Below are 21,661 nucleotides of genomic sequence, written 5' to 3'. Positions count from 1 at the left end.
GCCTTAGCTAGGTTGTGTCGGGAATTAGTAAACATTGATTAGGTATACCTGAGTTTGTGTGCTTGTTATTGTTCGTAAGGATCTTCAATGCAATATATCTCTAATTCAGATTAAACAAATATTTGTATTTCAAGAATTTTTCTAAATATCATTTAGTTACTTTTTTCTTGAGATAGACGGGCGCAGCAACGCGCGCCTTCATGTTCTAGTAAAATCCTATTCTGAATCAAGGCCGGATTCAGATCCACTATTCCAGGGATAGTATGACGGGTGGACTCTTGTTCCTCGATCAGGTACATCCAAATCCAATTCTTTCCCTGATCAAATTGGCGTAGGAAGTGTTTACTTTGCTAGATCATCTAGGTGTAGATCTGTAGGTTTACCTTCTCCCTGGAGGAGGAATCCGCCGCAGTCGACATAGTGGCGGTGGCGACGGCGACGGCGTGAGGTCGAGGGAGAGAGGTGGCGGCGGAGCTTCCCGTCGGCACTGCACTAACCCTAATCGGTGGGTCGTCTGGTGGGGCGAGTGGCAGCTCAGGGCAACCTCGTACCGAGTGCCACTGGCCCCCACCACTCTATATAGTGCAGGCGACAGGGGTCCACCAACCAGCGAACGGTTGGGCGCCCCCAATCAGGGCGCGGACGAGGTCAAGGGGTTGTGCCAGAGCCGTTGGGCTCTGGTGCGGTGGAGATCAATCCTAACATTCTCCCCCTTGATCTCAACTTTTCTTTTAACTTTATACTTTCACTTTATTCGTTTCATTTTGGATCAGTCCATAGGGCATGTTTCATCGTCGCAGCTCTATTGCCGATAGAATCAGACAACCACAATACACTTCTCTGTTTTGAAACAAATTCTTTTACTTTTGGGCCTCTTATGATCCAGGATAGGTAAAACTTTCCCTTAAACCCATGCCGGCTACGTGTTCCTTGAACACGTTGGGTGGTAAGCCTTTCGTTAGCGGATCCGCAAGCATATCTTTTGTCCTTATATGCTCGAGACTTATTGTTTGATCCTGAACCTTGTGTTTCACAACATAATACTTAACCTCAATCGGTTTCGTAGCTGTACTCGACTTGTTGTTGTGAGCATAAAATACTGCAGGCTCATTGTCGCAGTACATCTTTACTGGTTTGTCAATACAATCTACCACTTTCAAGTCGGGTATAAATTTCTTTAACCATAATGCCTGCCCCGTGGCTTCATAACATGCTATAAATTCTGCATACATCGTGGATGGTGCAACTATCGTCTGTTTGGAGCTTCTCCACGAAATAGCTCCCCCTGCGAGGGTGAATACATATCCAGATGTGGATTTTCTATCATCTTTACCCCCCGCAAAATCTGCATCTGAATACCCTCTTATTTCTAGGGAATCAGATCTTCTGTATGTTAGCATGTAATTCTTTGTGCCTTTCACATAATGCAATGCCTTCTTTACCATTTTCCAGTGTTCAAAACCTGGATTTTCTTGATATCTACCGAGTACTCCGGTGATAAATGCTAAGTCAGGGCGAGTGCACAGTTGTGCATACTGTAGGCTTCCAATAGCCTAAGCATATGGAACCGCTTTCATTTGATCGAGCTCGTATTGATTTTGGGGACTTTGATGTTTCCCAAAACTGTCGCCCTTGACTATAGGGGCAGGTGTGGCACTGCACTTATGCATATTATACTTACTTAGAATCTTTTCTAAATAAGCCTTTTGCGATAGTCCTAATACTCCATTGTTTCTATCTCGGTGAATTTCTATGCCCAAAACATATGACGCTTCACCAAGATCTTTCATATCAAAATTTGAGGACAAGAACTTCTTTGTCTCTTGCAGTAGACTAACATCACTGCTGGAAAGCAGAATATCATCCACATACAAGATTAGGAAAATATATTTCCCACTTTTAAACTTTGCATAAACGCAATTATCCTCAATATTTTCTTTAAATCCAAATCTCTTGATAGTTTCATTAATCTTTAGATACCACTGTCTGGAGGCTTGTTTTAATCCATAAATGGATTTCTTTAGGCGGCATCCCATTTCTTCTTTGCCTTCCATGATAATACCCTTGGGTTGTTTCATGTAGACATTTTCTTCTAAATCCCCGTTTAGAAATGCCGTCTTTACATCCATTTGATGCAACTCTAAATCAAAATGTGCAACTAGTGCCATGATGATTCTGAAGGAATCCTTACATGAGACCGAAGAAAATGTCTCATTGTAATCTATCCCTTCTCTTTGTGTAAATCCTTTTGCCTCTAGAGGTGGCTGTTGTTGCTCCCTTTCATGCTCAACAAATGGTTCATTCGGCTCCTGACGGACAGGTTCCGAATTTTTACTCATCGTTGTCATGGGTGGAGTTACAACAGGCGCTTGCACCACAATCGCAGGGATCGTCGGTACAGGTGCACATGGTAGCGCAAAAATGGCTCCTGAGTCATCGGATTAGGTGCATGCACCCTCTTCTCCTCAAGATCAATTTTCCGAGCTACCATGCTCCCCCTCATCATTTCGTCCTCTAAGAAGACGACATGTCTCGTTTCCACAAACTTTGTGTATTTCTCTGGGCAGTAGAAACGATAACCTTTTGACTTTTTAGGATAGCCAATAAAATGGCAGCTGACTGTTTTGGTATCTAACTTTGCGATATTTGGATTGAATACTTTGACCTCAGCAGGGCTCCCCCACACTTTCAGGTGGTTTAGAGAAGGCACTCTCCATGTCCATAGCTCATACGGCGTTTTGGGCACCGATTTGCTTGGTACTCTGTTTAGAATGTGAATAACGGTTTTTAACGCCTCAATCCACAATCCCAATGGTAGGGTGGAATAGCTCATCATACTGCACACCATATCCATAAGGGTACGGTTGCGCCTTTCAGCTACCCCATTCTGCTGAGGTTCGCCGGCATCGAGTACTGGGCGACTATTCCAGTCTCCTGTAGAAACCTTTTAAAAGGTCCAGGGACTTGGCCATATGGAGTATGTCGACCGTAGTACTCCCCTCCACGATCAGACCTGACTATCTTTATTCTTTTATCATGTTGATTCTCAACTTCAGCTTTGAATTTTTGAATTTATCCAACGCTTCTGTTCTTTCTTTTATTGGATAAATATAACCATATCGGGAGTAATCATTCGTGAATGTTATGAACGAATCATAGCCATCCACACTTTTCACAGGAAATGATCCACATATCTCAGTGTGAATTATTTCTAGTGTTGATGTGCATCGATTTGCACCCTTTTTAATTTGCTTTACAAATTTTTCTTTAATGCAGTCGATGCGCTGTTCTATGTCTGAGAATTCTAATGGAGGAAGAATACCACTTTTAACAAGTCTTTCTATTGCCATCCACACTTTTCACAGGAAATGATTCACATATCTCGGTGTGAATTATTTCTAGTGTTGATGTGCATCGATTTGCACTCTTTTTAATTTGCTTTACAAATTTTTCTTTAATGCAGTCGATGCGCTGTTCTATGTCTGAGAATTCTAATGGAGGAAGAATACCATTTTTAATAAGTCTTTCTATTCTCCCCCTCGAAATATGGCCTAAGCGACAATGCCATATTTCGACGATTCATCAGTTCTTTTCTTTTCTTTTGTTCTTTGTCCAACGCGGACAACACTTTTTCACTCACATTACACACAGACAACACCCACATAAGCATTATTACACCATATGGCACACTTGCCATGTCCTTCCTGTCCATGTGTACTTTTCTGTCACCAGTTGCTACAGCAGCTGGGTCGCACATATCTTTGAAGAACCAGCGAACTGGCTCTTTATTCTTTCAAGATACTTCCCTACGGAAGCACACTCTGCAATTGAGCCCACAATAGCGATCTCAATTGTATTCTTTATAAATGACACTTAGCCACCTTTTATTCTGCCATGCAACATCATTATCCTTGTCATTTCTGACTGGATCTTTTGGTCAGACCGGCTGTGGGAACCCAGTCCACCTCAGCACAAATCGACCTTCTTTCTCCATTCAGTGTAGTTGTCACCTCTGAGGGTTGGAACATCTTTGATGCACCTCATCAAGTAGTACCCTCCTTTAAACCACAATGAAATGAGATCGTAACAATAATTGCATGCAATAATTCAACGTTGGTCAAAATTAGAACACATAACTGTTTGTGCAATTAAATCTATATCACCGTTGGGCAGAAAATAGAGATAAATGCACACCTTATTGCAACAAAGCATGATCATGTCATTAATAATGTTGGTTAAAAAATAACAGAACCATAATTGTCACAGTAATCACTTTAATCATCTTTTTGAAATTCAACTGTCACTTTTGCACATGTTATTACAACAAAACATGATCATGCCATCAATAACGTTGGTCATAAAATGGCAGGATCATAATTGTTTCAACAATCACTTTTAATCAACCTTTTCAAATTTTAATCATCACTTCTGCATTTTTCAAATTTAAAATGCATCTTTAACTATTTGCAGCGGAAACTTTGAATTCAAACTTCAAAGTTTAAACTTTCAGATGCATCTTTGTTACTTTTTAATTTCCTAAAACAAATATCTCGTTCGTTCAATTTGCTCGGGAAAAAACTTGACAAAAAAACTTCTTTTACTATTGCAGCGGAAACAAATATCTCTTTGGTTCAATTTGCAGCTGTTAAATACTATTCTGGCCGAAAAATACTGTGCGGCCCAAAGCCCGCCCGTGCGGAAAACCTTACGCGCCGCTCGGGCGCGTTAAGATTTCGGCCCGTGAGGACCTGTCCACGGCTTGCCAGTGGCCTGCCACCGCAGCCCACCAGCTTCCGGCCCGCCTCGCGAGTCCTTCTCGCGCAAGCCGTCCGATCTGCATCGGACGGTCACGCGCCCATCTCGCCCCGTATATAAACAGCCGTTTCGGCCGGAAAACCTAACCCTAGCTCATTTCTTTCCCTCACCTGTCTCTCCTCCTCTCTGTGGCGGCGGCCGGCGCCCTCCCGCCGGCGACCGGCGAGTGCACTACGGCACAACGGCCGCCTTACCCCACATGTCCTCTTTTCCTCTCTCTGGCGGCGCGGAGAGAGAACTCCTCCCGCGCGCACACCCCATCCGGGAGCTCGCCGGCCACGCCGGAGCTCCTCCCATCTCCCCCAGCCACCATACACCGACGGCGAGGAGGAGATGTAGCGGCGGCGCCCCCTGTACCTCTTGGCGGCGGCGCGTGCACCCGAGGGTGGGCGCGTTGCCGTCAAGCGGCGCAGAGGCGGCGCAGTTCTTTGCCGGCAGCAGCAACAGCCGGTGACTGTCGGCGGTGGCGGCGCGGTGGCCCCACTGCCCCTGTTCTTTCTCGCCGGCGAGCCCAAGGCCCTGGCCGGTAGGAAACTTTCTTTTCCCTTTTCTTTGGGTAGGGTTTCTGTGCGGTGGGGATCTAGGCCATGGGGTAGCTGTTCATCTATTCTACCCGGAAACGCGAGATCTACAACCTAGAAACGGCTCTGATACCAATGTTTACTTTGCTAGATCATCTAGGTGTAGATCAATACTGGGTAGAAGTAAAGATACTGTAGGTTTACCTTCTCCCTGGAGGAGGAATCCGCCGCAGTCGAGATAGTGGCGGTGGCGACGGCGACGGCGTGAGGTCGAGGGAGAGAGGTGGCGGCGGAGCTTCCCGTCGGCACTGCACTAACCCTAATCGATGGGTCGTCTGGTGGGGCGAGTGGCAGCTCAGGGCAACCTCTGTAGGTGCTAGCACTAGCTAGCTCTTCTCTCACTCACCTCACGGACAGAGGTAGAAGAAAGGCAATGGACACAGTAGAGATTTTCTCCTCGTTGCTGCACGAACAGCCGAGCTCTTTTTTCTTTTCTACACACGCATCGCAACTAACACAGGGATTACATCCGGTTTTATAGCCTGGGCCACGCAGCGCCCACGCAAGCCACGCTAACCACGCGCATGCTCTGGCGCACGATCACGCTCACATCGCGCACGTATCTAGCGACCCAGTCTCCTCCAACGTGAGCCACTGCTCATCCGCGCAAGACTTGGGCGTCTTCCGCTGCGTCCGCTGCGTCCGTCTCCGTCGCGCATACGATTGGAGAACCCAGACTAAACCTGACTAGCATGCCGGCCAAACCAGCGACTAGACGACCCGACCTAAACCAAAACGGTGAACACCAACGCGAGCATAGACTCACGCGTCACCGGACACACACGCACGCACGCGCCGGACACAAGTGTCACGGTTTATTTGCTAACAACCTCGTACCGAGTGCCACTGACTCCCACCACTCTATATAGTGCAGGCGACAGGGGCCCACCAACCAGCGAACGGTTGGGCGCCCCCGATCAGGGCGCGGACGAGGTCAAGGGGTCGTGCCAGAGCCGTTGGGATCTGGTGCGGTGGAGATCAATCCTAACAGGAAGGATTTATAAGCAGAACACGGACAGAGTTGCAGCCTTGTCGTAGTTTGTGGATCCACGATGAAAGCTCCAGCTCCATATTGGTCCGAGCTTCCAGTCGACATAATGTGCGATGTGCTCAAGTTGCTCGAGTGCCCAGACCTCGTCCGATCCGCCGCCGTCTGCAGGCTCTGGTACAATGCCTACTCCATGGCCCGCCGCATCGGTATCTGCCTTGGCCACCAAACGCCCTGTCTACTCTACTGTACCGAGGCTGACGGGCTCAAAGCTCTTGGCATGTACAGTCTTTCCGAGCGGAAGGCCTACACTATACCGCTCCCTGAACCTCCCATATTGAACTGGATCGGCTCTTCGCACGGCTGGCTAGTCACTATGGATCAGAAGTCTGAACTGATGCTGCTTAACCCGATCACGGGTAACATGATTATGCTCCCTCCGGTGACAACCATGGAGCATGTTAAGCCTCTCCTAAACGACGACGGGGTTCTTGAACAGTATGAGGTGTCTTACTACGATGGAGAGCTTCCGAGGGTAGAGGATGCGCGTAGCACATTTTCTTTGGACGAGTATGGTGACCTGGTCTATTTAAAGGCAACTTTATCGGGTGATCCCTTAGAGCATCTCCAGTCGCGTCCCCCAATTGAGGTTTGGGGGACCGCGGACAAGAAATGGGAAAAAAACTGTCCAGTCGCGTCCCCCAAAGCTAATTAGCGCCTCATTTTGTGTCCGGCGTCCCCGGTAGAGACTCTACAAAAACAGCGTCTGGATGCATGCATGCAGCCCCTAGTCCCCACATGCTAGTCTCTCCCCACACTTTCTCTCACCTACTTTTCCCACATGGGGTGGTCCCCTCTATTAAAATGCATGCATCCGGACGCTGTTTGAGGGACGCGGCTTGGAAGGGCCCCTTTTTTGTACAGATTTTTGGTCTCTTTTTGTCCGGCGCGGTCCCAAACGTGCCTCAAATCATTTGTGCCGGACGCTTTTTGAGGGACGCGACTGGAGATGCTCTTAGTTGGTGAATGCATTGTCATGCTCATCCACGAGCCGTACATGCAGCTCTCGTTTGCCAAAGTAGGAGATACTCACTGGATAGTTACTATTCAGATTGTATATACCATGACGGATGGTTCTACGCAATGGCTGATGAAGGTGCTATTGATGCATACAACTTAAATGAACCGTCTGTCATCCACAAGAGATTGTTGCCCAAAATACTTCGGACGGTTTCGACATGTCACATTGTTCAGGCAGGATGGGGAGATGTCCTCCAAATCATTAGGAAGGAGACATTTAATTGTGAACAACCAGAAGGTCGGAAGTATGTCACTGAATTCCAAGTGTACAAGGTTGATTTTGATGAGAAGAAGCGTGTCAAGATGACAGGAATAGGAGACCATGCACTGTTTGTTGGGAAAAGCACGACATCTTGCTTTAGCATGAAGGACTACCAAGACTTGATGCCAAACCATATATTATATTTTACTGACGATCACGAAGGAACACAATCTGACCATAAAGACGACCCTCGTGACATGGGAGTTTACAGTATTGAGAATAATACCACAACTCATGTGGTTTATCCTGAACTTTGGATGAATTGGTTGCCTCCCATATGGCTGACGCCGAGTCTTGCAAAAACTGGTATAGATCTACTTGTCCCTTAATATCTACTGGTATGAAAAGTACTGCTAGTTGTATATCTCAATATTCACACTCTATGTCCTATATATGCTGCTCCTCATAGAATTGTAGAAATTCCCTTCCAGCAGTAAGATAGTTAACAGTATTGCTATGTAATGTCTTTTTCCCTTTTCTTTTTCTGTCAGAACATCATAATTTCTTCAGTGTGTTTAGTTCTATTTGGTCTTCTTGTTAGATGGCAATAAAACATGCTACCGTTTTTTTTAGGATGTTGTCTAGAGAACTCCATTTTCAGTTCCTTCACTACTTTGGTGCAGTCTAGAAAACTTAAAACCAGACAACCTATAAATCTCCGGTTTGTGATAGTTAACATTATCATGTTTGTGTTTGACAACTAATCCCACCTCATAATCGCAGGTTTTCTAGATAATAACATCGGGGGGGGGGGGGGCAGTAATTTCATTGCAGTGATCAATAACCATCTGGATACATCTTGTAATTCAGAATTGGTATCGGCACATTTGAATCTAGAAGTAATGCTTTATCCTGAGAATGTTTATGATAATTTGAGGAGGCATGCATACCATATGAATATAACACTTCCACATTTTGTTTGGTACGGTGTACCCATGTTATGTATGCACTCGATTCAGCTAGTGTGCTGGGCAGCGTATTTGTCTTTCCAGACGACTTGATCAGCCAGATTCCATTACCACAGAAATAACGGAACGACAGGTTTAAGCATCAGTGTATTTGGCAATGTATTTATAGTGTAGTTTATTTCCCGCAGGCGGCCGTGGAGAAACCCTATGAAATGGAAAGGGCTCCAGAGTTTCGGGTTGAGGCTATCAGTCCTTCAGCGCGAGATTCTGAGCCAAAACCTATTTCGCCACAGGATAGAGCTAGAGGAGGTGCAGAAATGGCTTGAGCTCACGCGTGCACAAGGGGCTGAAATCTTAAAAAAATGATAGCAGTACTAAATTTAAAAAAAAAGTTATAAAAGGCGAGCCAAAGAAAACAAAAGAGAAGGAGCTGTCGTGTGCGAGGAAAGGCGGGGGCGGAGCAGCGGTAGCAGTGCCAGTGCTGGCCAAGAAATACCATGTGAGGACGAGACCGACTTGATTGGATCAATCAACCGGGTGTGTTAGCAAAACCTCATGTAGAGCGTCTGTCATCTAAGATTCTAAGTCACCCGCCCAGTCAGCATTAGAAAAGGCACTAAAAAGTCTTGAAGGAGACCGATGAAAAGTAAGAGCAATAGTATGTGTATCATGAATATACCTTAAGATCCTTTCTATCGCTGTCCAATGTGTAGTAGTAGCAGGGACATGAAGATATTGGAAAACCTTATTGACAGAGAAAGACAAGTCGGATCGTTTCAATGTTAAGAACTGAAGAGCGCCAACAATACTCCTAAGGCAAGATGTACACTGTTCCATACCAACGCGTTTGACCAAAACAACAACATACTTATCTTGGCTCAAAAGCAAACCATCATCATGTTTGTGAACCTCAAGACCTAGGAAATAATGAAGATTCCCCAAATGTTTGAGAGAAAAGTCATGACTTAAGTTGTGAAGGAGCCAAGATAGCAGTGTCAGAGGAACTAGTGACAATAATATCATCAAACATAAATGAGCAAAAACATCTGAATACCTCCTTGATCAAAGATAAACAAAGAAGTATCTACCTTGGAGGGAATAAAACCAAGGGTGTGCAGTTTAGAAATGAGACGAGAGTACCAAGCTTGAGGTGCTTGTTTTAATCTATAAAGAGATTTGTCAAGTTTGCAAATATAATTTGGAGCAACGGGAGACTCAAAACCAGGTGGTGGTTTCATATAGAGCTCCTCTTCCAAAACACCATGTAAGAACACATTCTTAACATCTAGCTGCCGTAAACTCTAGCTTTTTGAGACTGATATGGATAGAACAAGCCGAATAGTAGCAGCCTTAACAACAGGACTGAAAGTGTCCACATAATCTATGTCATACCTTTCTTTAAAACCTTTTGCAACCAGTCGAGCTTTATACCTGTCTATGGTACCATCATCCTTTTTCTTGATACGATAGACCCACTTGCAATCAATAATACTTTTGTTGGAACTTGGAGGAATAAGATGCCATATGTTGTTGGCCATGAGAGCATCATACTCATGTTGCATAGCATGTTTCCTTGCATCAGTGGGAGCCTCAAGTAAATTTCTAGTTCTCGTGAAGAAGTTAACAATGCCCAAAGAATTGTGACATCAGTACAAATTTTTGGATTTTTATACCTTTTTGTAGTCGAGTACGCGGTGCAGCAGCAGAAGGAGGTGTAGTTGCATCCGGCACTGAAGATCCTGGTGATGGTTGCACATAAGAATCTGCAGCAGATGTGCTGCTGCTGTCCCTTGGCGAGGAGATCCCGAGATTGTCTCCCGTGTCGGAGAGGATGGGAGAGGACAGTGGGGTGATGCCGCGTCCTGTAGCAGGCGGGGACCGGGGCGATGTAGAGCCACACGGTGGAGGAGACCCGAGACGGGACGTGGCGACGTCCGTTTGGTGCACACACGGGGTTGCAGAGGTGGGAGCAGAGAAGCTTTCCCCATGACTAACTAATCAGTTGGATAGAATACTGAGGCAATGTTTGTGGCGGGATCAGGATGATGAACCTAAGTAGTCCCTAGCAGCATGGGAAATGATATGTAAGCCGAAACTAAAGGGGGGTCTGGGTGTAGTTAATTTTCAAAATCAAAATGCGGCTACGTTGATTAAGTTCTTGGATAAATTCAATAACAAAAAGGAAGCGCCTTGGGTGCAGCTGATTTGGTTTGCTCATTACCAGGAAAAATCCCACATGAGGAGAAGTTGTGTGGCTCTTTTTGGTGGCGAGATATTTTGAAGAAAGTTGATAATTTCAGAGAGGTGGCTGCTGGTCGAGGTGATACTGCTTTATTTTGGAATGATAATTGGAGTATTGATGGTTCCACTCAGCCGATGAGCACTAGATTTCCCAGATTTTTTTTCCCTTTGCACTCAGTGATAAGGTCTCTGTTGTGCAAGTTTATGATTCAGATGAATTGTTAAGCTTGTTTTTATCGGCCATTACCCATACAGGCTTTTCAGGAGCTAGCTGAGTTAAAGGAAATTATGCAGGATAATCTATCAAAATGAGCAAAATGATGAATGACATTATTGTTGGGGTGAGAATTATTCTCCTAAAAGCTTCTATGATCATATTCATGCACATCTTAGTGTGACTAATGTTTATAAATGGATGTGGAAGTATTGTTGTGTGATGAAATCGAAGATGTTTGCCTGGTTATTACTGTCTGACAAACTGAATACTGGAGATCTATTACAACGTCGATATTGGAATGCTACTGAAGATACGTATTGTGTGCTCTGTCCTTTAAGAAGCCATGAGGATACAATCCATTTATTTTTTGAGTGCAATCAACTCCAGAATATGGAATTATCGATCGAGCGGCATCAACATGATGATCTTCAGATAATGTTGGAGCATGCTAAGAGGAGTTTTGGACACTCTTTCTTTATGGAAGTTCTCATCGTAGCTTGTTGGAATATCTGGCTGATCAGGAATGATAAAATCTTTAGACAAGAGAATGGTTCTTTCACTACGTGGAAGAATAAGTTTGTGCATGACATATCTTTGCTAAAGTATAGAATCAAGGTCAAGCACAAGGATAGTCTCTTGAGATGGATTAGGTCCCTGCTTTAGTGTCTTGTCCATCTTGTATATATTTTCTTTCTTTCTTTTTCTTTCCTTTGTAAATAATTGGAACTGAGTTTGATTTAATAATATTTTGTTGTGGGGCTTTTTGCCTCACAGTCATGGGTCAAAAAAAAGGTTGATGCCAACACAAAAGTATCTTTATGAAGTTTGACATTGAGATGATAATCTAGATATTGATATTCTTCCATACATGTGGTCAAAGTTTATAAAGTTTGACTTTGATCAAAACTAATAAGCATCCTAATAAGGGAAAAGGAAGTATAAGATGTCTCCAGCTGGTTACTGATGACTAATACGATGATATTACCGCCTCCCACTGTAAGTATCTCGAAAACCTGCCATTATGAGGAATAATTATAGTTTTCACACACAAACATGGTGAAGTTAACTATGAAAAAATAGAGATTTATAGGTAACATGGTAAAAAAAATAGATTGTCTTGTTCTTAAGTTTTCTAGACTGCAACAAAATAATTAAGAGACAAAAAATGTAGTTCTCCAAAATAAAACAGCATCATGTTTCATGACATCTAACGATAAGACCAAATAGAATTAAAAACATCGAGACAATTATGATGTTTCAACATGAAAAGGAAAAAAAAAACGTTGCATCACTATACTTTTAACAGTCTAACGATAAGACCAAAACGTTGCCTGAAGTGAAGTTCTACTATTCTATGAGGAGCAGGCGAGCAGCACTAGGGAAATAAAATGTGAAGAAAGGCTGCTCAAATGTTCGGTATTTTTCATACCAGTATATATTAAGGGACACGTCGAGCTATACCGGTTTTTGGAAGACTTGGCGTCAGCCATATGGGAGGCAACCAATTCATCCAAAGCTCAGGATAAACCACATGAGTTGTGGTATTATTCTCAATGCTATAAATTCCCATGTCACGAGGGTCGTCTCTATGGTCAGAGTGTGTTCCTTCGTTGTCGTCAGTAAAATATATATGGTTTGGCATCAAGTCTGGGTAATCTTTTACGCTAAAGCAAGATGTCGTGCTCTTCCCAATAAACAATACACGTAGTCTCCTATTCCTGTCATCTTGACACGCTTCTGCTCATCAAAATCAATCTTGTACACTTCGAATTCGGTGATATATATACACCGGACCTTCCGGTCGTTCGGGATAATAGGTCTCCGTCCTAATAATTTGGAGGACATCTCCCCATTCTGCCTGAACAATATGACATTTCGAAACCGTCCGAAGTGTTTTTGGTAACAATATCTTGTGGATGTCGACAGACGGTTCGCTTAAATTGTACGCGTCAATAGCGCCTTCATCAGCCATCGCATAGAACCATCCGTCGTGGTATATACAATCTGAATAATAACTATGCATGTCGAGCCAGCGCCAGTGAGCATCTCCTACTCTGGCAAACGAGAGCTGCCCAAAGGGCTCGTGGATGAGCATGACAATGCATTCACCGGATGAGGGATCACATGACAAAGTTGCCTTAGAATAGACCAGGTCACCATACTCGTCCAAAGAAAATGTGCTACGCCCTTTCTCTACCCTCGGAAGTGCTCCATCATAGTAAGACACCTCATACCGTTCAAGAACACCGTCGTCGTTTAGGAGAGGATTAACATGCTCCATGGTTGTCACCGGAGGTAGCGCAATCATGGCACCCGTGATCGGGTTGAGAAGCATCAGCTCAGACTTCTCAACCGTAGCGACTAGCCATCCGTGCGACGAGCCGACCCAGTTCCTGATGATGGGGGATTCAGGGAACGGCATGGTGTAGGCCTTTCGCTCGGAAAGGCTGTACATGCCAAGAGCTTTGAGCCCGGCAGCCTCGGTGCAGTAAAGTAGACACGGCGTTTGGTGGCCAAGGCAGATGCCGATGCGGCGTGCCGTGGAGTAGGCGTTGTACCAGAGTGTACTGACGGCGGCGGACCGGACGAGGTCTGGGCACTCGAGCAGCTTGAGTACGTCGCACATTATGTCGACTGGAAGCTCGGACCAATCTTCCATGGTGGATCCACGAACTTAGGCGGGCGGATAACAACAGCAGGTGCTGCAACTCTGTCCGCTTTGTCGCACTTCGATCTGGGAAAAAATTACTCCATAGATTGAGCCGGAACGGGTGAGTACAAATCAAGAATCGCACCTCAGCCGCCGCTGCCGCCGGCCTCGGCCCCGGCCCCGGCCTTGGCCTTGGCCCCGGCTTCGGCCCTGGCCCGGCCACAGCCCCGGCCCCGGCCTCGGCCATGGCGGCGGTGGCGGCGCCCCTTCCGTCGAACGACGAGGGGGAGGAGAGGGTTTCCACGGTGGCGTTCCATGGGAGGTGATGAAGCGCCGGTGGAGGAAGCCGGGCGGCACGGCTACTTGGCCGGGGCCTGATGCTCTCCGTCGGTAGCCATGGAGGATTCGATGGAGCGGTGGCGGCCTCCGCCCCCGGTGACGGTTCAGCGGTGGTACACATGATCCGCGCCGCCGTCTTCTTCCCTGGTGATCCGGCAGGAGGGACTGGCGGCGTGGGGGCTGCTGGTCTTGCTTTGTTTTTGGTGGCGGTCCTCGGGTTTCTCACAAGCGAAGATGAAGATCTACCGGAGGTCGGTTTGCTTTGATCCGGTTGGAGAGATGAGTTCCGGAAAGCTCCGCCGGCCGAATGGAACAAGTGCATATTTTGCCTGCAGCTTGCTGGATCGGGTGGTATTCGGTCGCGCGCACCCATGTTTTTATTCCGACCGTTTGGTTACGGAGGGAGCGCCGCGAAGCTATATTCTGTGTTGACATCCGGTGACTTTTTGGTCCATGATGAAGTCGAAGAAGGAATATCATGAAGGCCGGATTGGTGGACTGACTAAAGGAGGTTCGAGTCAACGTGATGCCGAGGGATCCGCTTGGCGTTCCGGACTTGCAGCAGTGGTATGCATGTGGGGGCGGCAGCACAGGGGATGTTCGTAGTCTTACCTCTCGTGGTGAAAACCCAAGGTCCGGCCTTAACTCGGTTGTGCCTCGGCAATGTTCTTGTTGGAGGCATTGTTTTGAGAGTGGAGACTATCTTCGGGGAGAAATCCTAAGACCTTTGGTCGGGCGACGACGGCGCTGGTGCACTGTTTCCTTCTTGGAGGCGTCGCTTTTGGAGAGTCTGTAGGTGTTGTCACGGTGGTGGTTGTATTGCTGTTGCTAGGTCTAGAAGGCTGTAGCGGGACTTCTATTTTTTAGTTTTCTTTTCTCTTTTTTGGCTGTGTGCATCCGTACTGCCATTAGGGTGGAGCGTTGTTGCAGAGGCTGGGTGTAATTGGTATCTTTTGATATTAATATATTCCCTTTATCGAAAAAGGTGCAGTTTGTGTTCAAGTAGAAGTTGGATCATAGTCTGATTCCCTAGGCCACTGCGTGCTGAGTGCTGACCCACGGGGCCGAAGACTATTGGCCCACTTAGTGGCCTATTTATGTGGGTTCTGTCATTACCACATTCGTCCGGGAGTACAAATTTGCTGGGCCACATTGGCACATTCCGCTCCCATAGAATTTTGGCAAAACAAAAAGTGTCCCCTGCCGTCTTGCACACAAACACACGTGAGGTGTGGAGCAGTCTTACATATCCTGAGTCTTCTAGGCGCATATCTCTCTGCATTTTCGTTGATCTGAAGACACACATATGCAGGCCGGATCATGTCGGAAACAGAGTCCGACATAACAAGCGACGGCACGGAGCACTATGGCGTTCAGATCTGGTCTATCCATTCCTGCTCCTGGAAATCCAAACGTGCAGTGCCTAACCGGCAGGAACACGCCCGCCGCTGCTCCACGAGCATGTTGCTTCCTATTGCTGGGTCGACCAACAGAGATCAAGTGATCGTCAGCGAGTATGTTACATACTTGCATGTGTGGTTTCAATTCATGCATCGATCTGCTAAATAACAACCTATTACGTGTTACCTGTGGCAATTTGTTGCCGTACTCCATAGAGGATTGTGCTGGCAGCAGTGCAGCACCAGTTCGATCGTGCTCTAGCTAGGATGATATGCATGTTACGATTCAGCTAGAAGGAGGTTAATTAGGCGGAACTACCGAAGTGAAATCACACGGAGTTATCAGAGAACCGCCGTCTGCCATCACGCAAGCTACCCCTTCGCCGATCCTCTGATTGCTAACAAGAACCGGATTGCGTAAGTATGCAGACGACTGAGTATGCATGCATGCATGCCTATCCCATCCTCGAACAATCAACCCCGCATGAATGCTAAGCTCGACACATCCGGAACGATCCAAGAATCCGCGACAGTTCTTCGCCTTTTGGCACAGTTGTATCGCTGATCAGTCACCTCATCGGGTCAATCCGCATGCGTTCAACCGATTAATCGTGTTTCTTGCGTCTTGGACTGGATTAACCGGTAGCTATAGCTAGCTACAGCCTCTCGAATGAGGGAGTCCACATCAGAGTTCAGACTGCAGGGTCAGAGATGATGTCGCAAACGGGCCGGCGAGAGGACCTTTGGGAGCACCTGGCGCATGCGGATTCATCATCGGGAGGGAAGTGACTTCTAGTTTGCATGCCAGATTCCATGCATGTACTGAACCTGGTTTATCCCAACAGTACATGCACAGGCCACGGGCAAAAGTGTTCAGACCAATGATGAGGAGCTAACTAACATCACATGGCGTGTGCGTAACTTGCCTTAACATGACGATTTCGGTAGCTCGTCATGATCAAGCGTTAAGACATAGGGGAGTAATCAAGACCAGGTTCCATTTCGGGGCTCCAGATTAGGGCATCTCTAGATAATCGGTTAGAGGTAAAGATGACAACTTTACCCATGGGTACAGGTACCTGCAGGTAACATATCCACATGAGCACAATTTTATGATATGGGTAGTAACCATATCATACTCTTTAAATAACGGGTAGGGTACAGGTATAGCCTTGTACCTATGGGTATACTCATACCCTGCCCATTTATATTGATACGGGAACCTATGCAACTAAATGGATAAGTTATTGATTTTGTGAACCTATGCTAAATTGTCATTAATTATCAATCTATTGCCTGACTCATATAATCTTGTTGACTTATGAGTCATGAGTATGTGATTACGATTTCTGAATTTTTATAATTTTCATATACTTAACTACCTGTTATTGAGCATATATAATTGATTTTGTCAAATGTGTTATTGTTGAATGTAAAATTATGAATAACGTGTGTACTATTTGATCTACCCGTTGGGTAGCCAATGGGTACGGGGTATCCATCGGGTAGGGCTATGGGTAGAGTTTAACACCCATGGGTATGTGTATGGGCATAACTTTCTACCAATTGACTATATGAGTATGAGTATCTATTGCTCTTACCATGCGCGTATATACCCTACCCATTGCCATTCTTAGTTAGAGGAGTGAAAATCCGGTTTACTTCTCTAAACTTGCACCTAGCTAAACTCCAAAACGGTATAGAGAGTAAATATTTTAACTCCTTGGCCACCCCGACCCCGACATGTAGCCGACTTCAGCCTCCACAGCACCTTGGCCTCACTCTCCCGCCCTCCCAACACATCCCAAATCCGCGTTGGCGCCACACACCGCAACCCTAGCATCACCCATGCGACACAGATGGTCGGATCCACCCACGGTCGGTCCCTTCCACCGATTCAGAGTGCGACTCGAGGCCGCATAAAATCATCTCGCGCGCGGCAAGTCCTCCTCGCAGTACACACCCTACCGCTACCACCGGCACCACAACAGAAGTAGCATAGCAGGCGTCCAACATGCGTGGGTGGCGGAGATCACCGATCTCAACATGCACAAAAGAATATGGATCGCGCCTTACATTCGGCAGCGCAAGAGTCAAAGGCGTACAACATCGAGTTTATCTGCCTCCACGACATCGAAGCAAAGGTGAACTTCTAGATCGGCACCCCTGATTGACCGGACGATGCTCCGATTGAACGCCGCACGGTTGGCTCACATGAGCAGCCCACAAGGAGTACATGGCGATGCTTTGCTCCAAGTAGCCATAGCATGTTCAGGAGGAGCATCGCGCCTTCAAGCGCTACAAGACGGGGAAGACCGATGAAGTCGGGCCGTCCGATCATCGACTTCGGCTCCGACACCGATGACTCAGAGAAGAGAACGATAGACGAGTTCTTCAGTAGCATCGATGAAGGATTATAATTTAGATTTTGGGTTAATTCTAGTAGTTTAAGCAAGTTCAATGTACTAGTTTGAGCCAAATTCATTTTAGATTGCTATGAATTTGAGTTTAAAGAGTTAAGTATAAGAGATTCGACTAGAAATGGTCATTATTTTTAGAGGATCAAATATATTGAACATGGAGAACATGATGGCACTACGGGAGTAGTCCTCTAGGGTCATACAGGGAAACTCATATGAGCTCAGCCTTTATGGTATAATCATGCCACAAGCTCCCTTCTGATGGAAGCTGAAGCGTTACGTGATGATGTCTTTTTTTTTTGAACAACAAGAGCGCCTGAGGCGCTAAATTTTATTCAGCTCAAATGCAACAAGCAGCACTGATTACAAAGTACTGTAAATTTACATTCTTCAGAATTGAAATCACAGGACAGTTTTCCTGATAGTGAGCTGAATTTTTACAAACATAAATAGGTGTATTTAGGCTATGCCTAATCACCTGAGCAGCACATCTATGAGCAATTTCATTGAACTTTCTCAAAATATGGAAGATATGTGATGTTGTATTGGCTGTAACCTCAAAGAAATCTGCTAGAGAATTCCTTGCATTCCATTCCAAAAGGTGATGATCCAGTTTCCTTGACGCCGCTGTTTTTGCCAAAATCTGATTGTCAGTAAGATAAGTTGGGCATCTTATATCAAGAATTTTTGCAATTGTTGCCGCTAGAAGTAGAGCTTTTGCTTCCGCCTGGAACACTGAAAGTTCATTTGCAGCAGACGCTTGTATCATGATTGACCAATTCCTATCAGCAGAATCATCTTTTATGAAAACTCCAATCCCCGTCAGTTGTTTCCCTTCAGCACCTGGAACTTTCCTGCATTTCCAAGATGCATCTGTATAGATGACAGGCTCAGCAATTATTCTTTCATGTGAAATAGTTGAACCTTGATGTGGAGTTACCATCTCAAGTCTAGTCTTCTCTTGATGATTGACTCTATTTTCCTGAATGGAAGAAGAAGAAGCATCATAAAGTTCAAGATTATTTCTTAAGGCTTGAGCATTTATACTGATCTGATAAGGCAACCCCTTCTTTCTTCCAAAAAGAAGATCATTCCTGGACTTCCAAATACACCACATAAAAGTAAAAATATTGGAGAGTGTTGCATGAGGATGATTCATATGCAGCATGTTCAAGATGATTTTCGATAAGGAAGTGCAGTTTTGAGTAAAACATTCAATACGGATATACCAAGGTTGTAAGAACCACGTTGCCTTGGCAAAGGGACAAGTGAAAAATAAATGTACATCATCCTCTTGAAGCCCGCATCTGCAACAAAGCTTGTCTATATGTTTGGAGAAACGCCCTGCTCTTTCTCCTGTTGGAATCGCTTTTCGAAGAAAACGCCAAGCAAAAATCTGTATGCGTGGAATAATTTCTTTGCATTTCCATACCTGATTGAGAAGTTTGATTGTGTCCAGAGAAGGTGGTATGTGTCTCTCTTCTTGTCTTCCTTCATACAAAGCCTGCACACAAGCATGATAAGCAGATTTGGCATTGCATTTGCCATTTTGTGTTAGCTTCCAACAAAAGAAATCTTGCTCTTCAGAATTAATGATTTGAGTTTGTTTAATAGTTTGCGCCATAGCAGGAGTAAATAATAGGTCAATAAGGTCTTCATTCCATTTCTTTTGATTCGTCAGCCAAAGATCCTTTACTAAGGTTGGGTATGTAGGGATTCGTTGCAAAGAAAACAAAAAATTTCCTACCGCGAGAACGCAATCCAAGCCAAGATGCAATCTAGAAGACGGGAGCAACGAGGGGATGAACGAGACTCACCCTTGAAGATTTCCAAAGCCTACAAGATGAGGCTCTTGTTGCTGCGGTAGACGATCACTTGCCGCTTTCAAAAGCGCGTAGAAGATCTTGATCGTGCCACAATCGGGCAGCACCTCCGTACTCGGTCACACGTTCGGTGTTGATGACGACGTCCTTCTCCCCGTTCCAGCGGGCAGCGGAAGTAGTAGATCCTCCTCGGAATCCCGGCAGCACGACGGCGTGGTGGCGGTGGTGGTGGAGAACTCCGGCAGGGCTTCGCCTATGCGCTGCGGGAGTATTATGTGGAGGAGGAGAGGCTAGGGTTTGGGGAGAGGGGGTGGCTAGGGCGCCGGCCATGGGCAGCCCTAGGTGGTGCGGCCAAGAGTGGCTGCCCCTCCCTCTTCTTCTCATTATATAGGTGGAAATCCCCAAGAGTTGTAGTCCAAGTCTTCGAATAAGACCCCAACAACAAAACCTCCCATAGGTGGGAAACCTACTCAAGGAGGGAGTCCTACCCAAGGTGGGACTCCCACCTTTCCTTTGGGTGGGGTGGCCGGCCACCTATGGTGGAGTCCACCTGGGACTCCACCCTTTAGGGTTTGGCTGGCCATGCAAGGTGGAGTCCCTCCGGGACTCCACTTTCCATGGTGATTTCTTCCGGACTTTTCTAGAACTTTCTAGAACCCGCCATAAATGCACCGGATCATTTCCAAACTTGGAATATGACTTCCTATATATGAATCTTATTCTCCGGACCATTCCATAAAGTCAGAGGGGGACCAGAGGGGTGCCCTGGGGGCCCCACACGTGGTGGCGGCGCGGCCCAGGAGGGGGCGCGCCCCCCTAGTGTGAGGAGGCCCCGTGGCCCCTCCGACTCCGACTCTTCGCCCATTTAAGCCGTCCTGACCTAAAAACGCGATACCAATTGACGAAACTCCAGAAAGACTCCAGGGGCGCCGCCACCATCGCGAAACTCCAATTCGGGGGACAGAAGTCTCTGTTCCGGCACCCTGCCGGGACGGGGAAGTGCCCCCGGAAGCCATCTCCATCGACGCCACCGCCTCCACCATGCTCCGTGAGTAGTTCCCCCATGGACTACGGGTTCTAGCTGTAGCTAGTTGGTACTATCTCTCCCATGTACTTCAATACAATGATCTCATGAGCTGCCTTACATGATTGAGATTCATCTGATGTAATCGGTGTTGTGTTTGTTGGGATACGATGGATTGTTACATTATGATTAGTCTATCTATAAAGTTTGTGAAGTTATTGTTGCTGCAATCTTGTTGTGTTTAATGCTTGTCACTAGGGCCCGAGTGGCATGATCTTAGATTTAAGCTCTATACTTATTGCTTAAATTGTATCTACAAGTTGTATGCACATGTCTATGTCCGGAACCAAAGGCCCCAAAGTGACAGAAATTGGGACAACTGGAGGGGAAGGCTTAGATATGAGGATCACATGTTTTCACGGAGTGTTAATGCTTTGCTCCGTGCTCTATTAAAAGGAGTACCTTAATTTCCAGAGAGATTCCCTAGAGGCCCGGCTGCCACCGGCTGGTAGGACAAAAGATGTTGTACAAGTTTCTCATTGCGAGCACGTATGACTATATATGGAAAACATGCCTACATGATTAATAATCTTGATGTTCTCGTCTTAATGCTATTTCAATCCTATCAATTGCCCAACCGTAATTTGTTCACCCAACACTTGTTATTGGAGAGTTGCCACTAGTGTAGATAGCTGGGAACCCCGGTCCATCTCTCATCATCATATACTCGTTCTACATGTCATTGGAAGTAGTATCAACTATTTTCTCGGTGCCATTGCTTCGTGTTACTATTACTCGCTGCCGTGTTATCGTTACTATCTGCTCTCATATTATCGCTGCTTTCACATCACCCCCGTTACTAGTGCTTTTCCAGTGTGCAGCTGAATTGACAACTCAGTTGTTAAGGCTTATA

At 46.0% G+C, this 21,661-nt stretch overlaps 1 protein-coding gene across 1 annotated transcript; it reads right to left on the bottom strand.

The window, feature by feature from the left end:
• Window positions 1–12,751: 12,751 nt before the first annotated feature.
• On the bottom strand, window positions 12,752–13,751 carry LOC124650031 (probable F-box protein At4g22165). Its single transcript, XM_047189600.1, has 2 exons — window positions 13,021–13,751; window positions 12,752–12,950 (listed from the first exon to the last, which is right to left on the bottom strand). The coding sequence occupies exons 1-2, from the start codon at window positions 13,749–13,751 to the stop codon at window positions 12,752–12,754; spliced, it is 930 nt and encodes a 309-aa protein (XP_047045556.1).
• Between the last annotated feature and the right edge of the window lie 7,910 nt (window positions 13,752–21,661).

Source organism: Lolium rigidum, chromosome 1 (assembly GCF_022539505.1).
Source record: "Lolium rigidum isolate FL_2022 chromosome 1, APGP_CSIRO_Lrig_0.1, whole genome shotgun sequence".
NCBI lineage: Eukaryota > Viridiplantae > Streptophyta > Magnoliopsida > Poales > Poaceae > Lolium > Lolium rigidum.
This window is presented reverse-complemented; position numbering and strand designations above follow the sequence as displayed.